Raw genomic sequence first — 5,500 nt, 5'->3', positions numbered from 1 at the left:
ACTCGAGGTCGGCAACTGGGCGAAGCACAAAAAGACTCATTTTTAATATGTCGACACTTTTTGACAGTTTCCTTTTTCAGTGACAATTTCTGTAATTACTGCATAACAAAAATAAAAAGTTCTAATAAAATGGTCTTTCTTAGACGACATTGGTCATAAAATATTTAGTGATGCAGACAGATTCAGACAGATGCACTTGTTAGAGACTATTATAATAAATTATATGTAATAAAAAAAAAATTATATAAAATTATTTAGGCTATTTTAGGCAATTTATTAATTGGAATGATATACAGTGTGAACATAAAGTTTGGAACAAAATTCATAATAACGTTATGCGATGTTTTTAAGAAAATCGCTCGGACAAATCGATTTTACTTCAAAAAATGCCATCCTGTGACGTGTAATTTGTTTAAGTGACATCATCAGTTTTTGCTCAATGACGTCACTATCAATTTTTTTAAATGACAACCCCCATTTTTTTCTTCTATTTTTGATAGACCTTCCTACTACCTAAACGATGAATGAAAAAAATTGATACCGTACATAACAATTTTTTTGAGAAAAGGGCAAATTTTACTTCAAAAATTTAATTTAATTTTTAATGTAAAATTTTTAATTGATCTCAAATAAATTCAAACAAACATCTAAGGTCAACAATAAAATTTAACGCAAATGTTGAAATTAATCCCCGCCAACTATTTGGCACTTACCGACATTTTGTACACTGCGCTCAATAATGTCAGGGCTTTTCGTTTCATTTCAGCGCGAATTTTCTGCCGTAAATCTTCTAAATTGTTTGGTCGATTAAAATAAATTTGCTATTTTAAATAATCCCAAATAAAGAAAAAATTAAATTTTTAAAATAAAAGTTGTCATTTTCTTAACAAAATTGTAATGTAAGGTACCAATTTTTTTCATTCATCGTTTAGGCAGGAGAAAGATCTACCAAAAAGAGAAGAAAAAAGTGGGGGTTGTCATTTAAAAAAATTGTTGATGACGTCATTGCGGAAAAACCAGTGACGTCATTTAAACAAGTTGCACGTCACAGGTTGGAATTTTTCAAAATAAAATCGACCTGTCCGAGCGATTTTCCTGAAAACATTACATAATGCCATTATTAATTTTGTTCCCAAACTTTATGTTCACACTGTACTATTTTATCTTCAAGCAGATCATAAAAAACAAATTGAATGTGAACTCATTCATTTTCTTTTGCTGCAGTTACAGTAAAATGACAATTTCCAAATACATAATATGTATTAGTATAACTACTAAAGTCTAAAATTTACTTTTTAACATTGAACGGCAACTGCAATTCTAACAATTAGTTTATCAATTTTAATGGTAGAAAGAAATTCGCAAATTACTTTTTTTACACGAGGTTTACAAAAAAGACTCCTTAAAATGGACAAAGAAGATTAAAATGATTAGAACATTTATAGATCTGGAGGCTACTTTTCAATTTAACCTTTGTTGATTTTCAGATTCGGTAGATGTATATTTGACAACTCACACAAAACAAGATGCGGTTTTATCGAAATATCCAATAAAAATTTTAAATGATGCCGGTTTCCAATTATGTGAAACTAATGTCCGTTGCGGTTTGCCAGCGCCATCTCTGGAAATGCTTGGAGCTTTATGGGCGGTTTGATGGTAGCAGGCGGTCGGTGACGCGCCGTGACACACTCATTTGCATTGAAATGGTCCCCAATTCATGCAGTCTGCTCCCGGTGTCCCGAAGCCCGCTGAGAACTTATGTTACTGCTATTTCTGTATCCGCAATATAAAGTCATCCAGGCTATGTCTTTGGTATCATTCGCAAATGAAACATTATCTAATTATCAACGAAAGCTCACACTTATTTATATTCATAAACTTAAGTGTTCCCAGAAGACTATTAAAAATACCAACGTACACTTCGCAACAACTGATTGTATTAACCAAAGCTTGTATCTCTTTTGCCGAAACACTGCATTTCTGAACAATTCATGCAATTGTTGTTTATCAACGTAAGCGAAATTATGTAATTTGAAAATGCTGGAGCCAACTCCAATGGGAACAGAATTTCTTATTTCCAGAGCTTCCCAAGCGTCGGGCATCCATCCCAACATCAGTTTCGTTTTTAATTTGAAACCATTATGTCTCTACTATATCTACATATTATCTCTATAAGTATTGGCTAATTACAACTTTTCTCCATCATTAATCAGACTCGTGAATTATGATCCTCTCGATATTGTCAAAAACTCGAGTCTGTTCACGGAGTGATCACAATCTGTTAATTCGTAGTAAACAGAAATAATAATGTATCTATTATTAAGGAACGTGTAATGATGGCCATTATGCACTAGGGTGAAAGTTTGCGACACGAGCTGTAGGCGGATGTGTTGTATCCGTTATTACAAGCGAGTAGAATAGTATGCTTTTTATGACGTACAAGTTTTTCTACCTGAACGCATTTATTATTATTCTTTAATAAAAGAAATTCATGGCTCTCATTATTTTCTGTTCTTCTTGTTCCTTGGTTTAGCAACATCAAATTTAAAATAATGCAAATATAAAACTTATACGAGATAAAAATTGTTACTTCAATTCCTTTCTAAATGATGTAGATTAATTTATTATTAACGGAGGTGTAAAACAGATCGACAAAAAAAAATCAATACTTCAACTTGTCAAATATTGATCTTCAACTCTAAGACTGATCGATCGATATCCCGAATTGAATTGCAACTTATTATTAGTGATATTGAACCACTTAATACTATATCTTATCAAAATATTACCATTATTATAAATGCTAAAATCCGTGAAGTTAAAAATAAGAAACAAGTATATATTTATGTAGCCGTTTTAATAAATTGATATTTAGAGTAGAAATAAGGTTTTACATATTTTCACATCTTCACATAATGTTAATCAACAGACATTTCTGATTTATCAGTTCTGTGATTTAAACATGATTTTTAGTTTTTTTAAACATTATTTTAATGACAATATAATTCATGTATTACGTGATCATGAATGATCCAATGAAAACGCGTAGTCCTTAGTTGCATGGCTATCACAGCGATAATAAAAAATAAAAAAAATATTATCTTATTTACTTTCGTCGTTACGATTTTTGATAGAAATATATTTGTCAGTTTGATAAATAAATGAATAATTTTGTATTTCATTCATTATATTGTCTCATCGAATATAACACGTGGTATGATTAATCATCGATGATATTAAATTTGTAAAATTGAAGCAGGACATTTCACTCATTCTTCGGACTCGTGAAATCTCCAGCTCAATTTCACTCATAATATCATCGATAATAATCATACCACTAGTTATATTACAGTCGATTAGGTATATTTATTTTTCATACACAAATCTTTAATCATTGTCACTAACTTTTATGTTTATTGAAACATAATTTCAACAAGTAACATTTTTAACACAATACAATAAAAACTAAATGTAAGTTTTGGATTAATGTTTCCAGTTTCTAAGCTTCTCCTAGAGGATTTCCCTTCCATGGATATACTTCAGGACATGGCACGCAACTCTTCATATACCTTAGCTCACCATCTATGTTTGTAAGAGCGCAGCTTACTGCCGTACAATCTTTTGTTCTGTCATCGTGAACTGAAGTTGCGTAGGCTGTGGCTGGTACAGGATTTTCAATCCAATCTACAACATCTTGAACAGATACCAAGAAAACGTCGTCCTGTGTGCCCACTTCCTCCAAGAATTTTGTAAACCCTTCATAACTATTCTTTGTGAACGAGAACCAATAAGAGTCCAATCGCAAGATGAGTGGTGCACGAGTGTCATTTTTAACCAGAGCCACTTGATCGAGAAGCCACGTAGAGATTTCATCAGCAGTGCCCCTGCAATTTTTATTTTGTTAGAAAACAAACCAGAAATATGGTAGTTACAAACTTACTCTACAAGACAAGTAGCAAGTGAATTGCATTCAATATCGTTGGCACCTTTAATATTGGTGATGGGGGCAATCCAGAAGTGAGGGTGAGATTCGGTGGGACATGTCATAGTAACCGTGCATCTTTGGGTCGAGGCATAATCTAGTGTGTACGGGAGAAAAAGTTCTGTTGACATCGTCGGCCAGGAGTTGTCATATTTGAACTCAGAATTTACGTAGGCATCAATAGAGACATCTCCCTCCAACTGAAGTTGAGGTGTTCGTACTCCCACAATATCTTCGGCTGGAATTTTGGCGAATGTACTTATGATGGTTTTTTGTCCTCCAAATTCCTCTTCGAGATCTTCTAAAGTTGCCTGTCGCCAGTATTCTTGGGATCCATTTTTTCTGTAGATAAACAGCGGTGCTAAATTAAAAATGTATTTATTTTGGTTGGAAACTTACGTTATTGAATGATCGCCAATTTCATATCCACGAACGTACAAGTCTTGGACCAAGGTGTAATCGGTGTACTCGTGGGGTACATAAAATGTCAAGCCTATCGGGTTGCCATCAGGATTTTTTCGGTCGAAAAAGAGAGGTGCCAAATAGTCGTCGTACAATGTTTGTACAACTGATTCACTAACAGTGATTGCTATTAACTAGAAAATATAAATAAGTGTTACGTAGATTGTAGACATTTAAAATGGAATAGATAAATACTTACTTGGGGTGCAGGATTGTCTTTGTCGGCAATAGGATTGTTTCCGGACGAACATCGACAGTCATCTTCAATTTTACAGTTATTTGTATTACACCTGTCAGCTGCTTTTTCTGACGTGGGAAGACCCCAAACACAGACAGAGCAAAAAGCTATGAACAACGCTACTTTCATCATCATGTTTTTCGTTGATTCTAGAACAAACGACCGGCTTTTATAGTGCTATATGCTAGATAAAATCAATTCTTAATTATTCAAGAGATTAGTTGTTATCTACGAGTATTACAGTCGGTTCCATAAATGAGCTGATAAAGGTCCCTTTATCCAAAGCTTAAAGTCTATCTTGTTGCAGCTTTAACAAACCGTTTGCATAGAATGTTGGGTTGGCGAACATGCCTAAAATTTTTAACCAATGGACGTCTTTAAATTGTATACTAAACTGTGAAAATTTGACACTTTTTTGTATGGCTATATGGCTATATCCTATTATTATCTTCTGAACTGATTGGTTTATTGTTTGTGGCGATAATTATTATTTAAAAAAAACAGAAGATGAAGAAGTTGTTTACGTCCCGAGACAAAAACTGTATAGAAATAGACAGGACGTTTTGAAAAATTTGACAAATTGAATTCTTTGAAAGATTTCGGCTGGGCAAAGCAACAGTAGTGGCTTTGTTGGATCTTATTGAGAAACAAATATTATCTCCAACAAACAGGCAAACTTTCTAGTTTAAAATAAATTTGTCAATGGTATTCAAATGAAAACTTTTTAAGGGGGGACCGATGACACAGTTGTTGCTGACATTGAGATTTTATGCAACAGGTACTATGTCAGCAATAGTGAAGAGAGTGTCTTCAGCAAT

General features: G+C 33.2%; 1 protein-coding gene across 1 annotated transcript; it reads right to left on the bottom strand.

The window, feature by feature from the left end:
* Nucleotides 1–3,386: 3,386 nt before the first annotated feature.
* Nucleotides 3,387–4,831, bottom strand: LOC138130996 (chitin deacetylase 8-like). Its single transcript, XM_069047743.1, has 4 exons — nt 4,644–4,831; nt 4,382–4,578; nt 3,941–4,324; nt 3,387–3,884 (listed from the first exon to the last, which is right to left on the bottom strand). The coding sequence occupies exons 1-4, from the start codon at nt 4,815–4,817 to the stop codon at nt 3,500–3,502; spliced, it is 1,140 nt and encodes a 379-aa protein (XP_068903844.1). The 5' UTR covers nt 4,818–4,831; the 3' UTR covers nt 3,387–3,499.
* Between the last annotated feature and the right edge of the window lie 669 nt (nt 4,832–5,500).

Source organism: Tenebrio molitor, chromosome 5 (assembly GCF_963966145.1).
Source record: "Tenebrio molitor chromosome 5, icTenMoli1.1, whole genome shotgun sequence".
Classification (NCBI taxonomy): Eukaryota; Metazoa; Arthropoda; class Insecta; order Coleoptera; family Tenebrionidae; genus Tenebrio; species Tenebrio molitor.
The sequence above is the reverse complement of the archived record's forward strand: the minus strand, read 5'-3'. Positions and strand labels throughout refer to the sequence as shown.

Excerpts from the sequence above, each read along its gene's own strand:
- LOC138130996 (XM_069047743.1), bottom strand. The coding sequence starts at position 4,817 with ATGATGATGAAAGTAGCGTTGTTCATAGCTTTTTGCTCTGTCTGTGTT. Across the intron at positions 4,325-4,381 it reads ATTGGCGATCATTCAATAAC|AAAAAATGGATCCCAAGAAT; the intron begins GTAAGTTTCCAA and ends GTTTATCTACAG. Across the intron at positions 3,885-3,940 it reads CTTGCTACTTGTCTTGTAGA|GGGCACTGCTGATGAAATCT; the intron begins GTAAGTTTGTAA and ends TAAAAATTGCAG.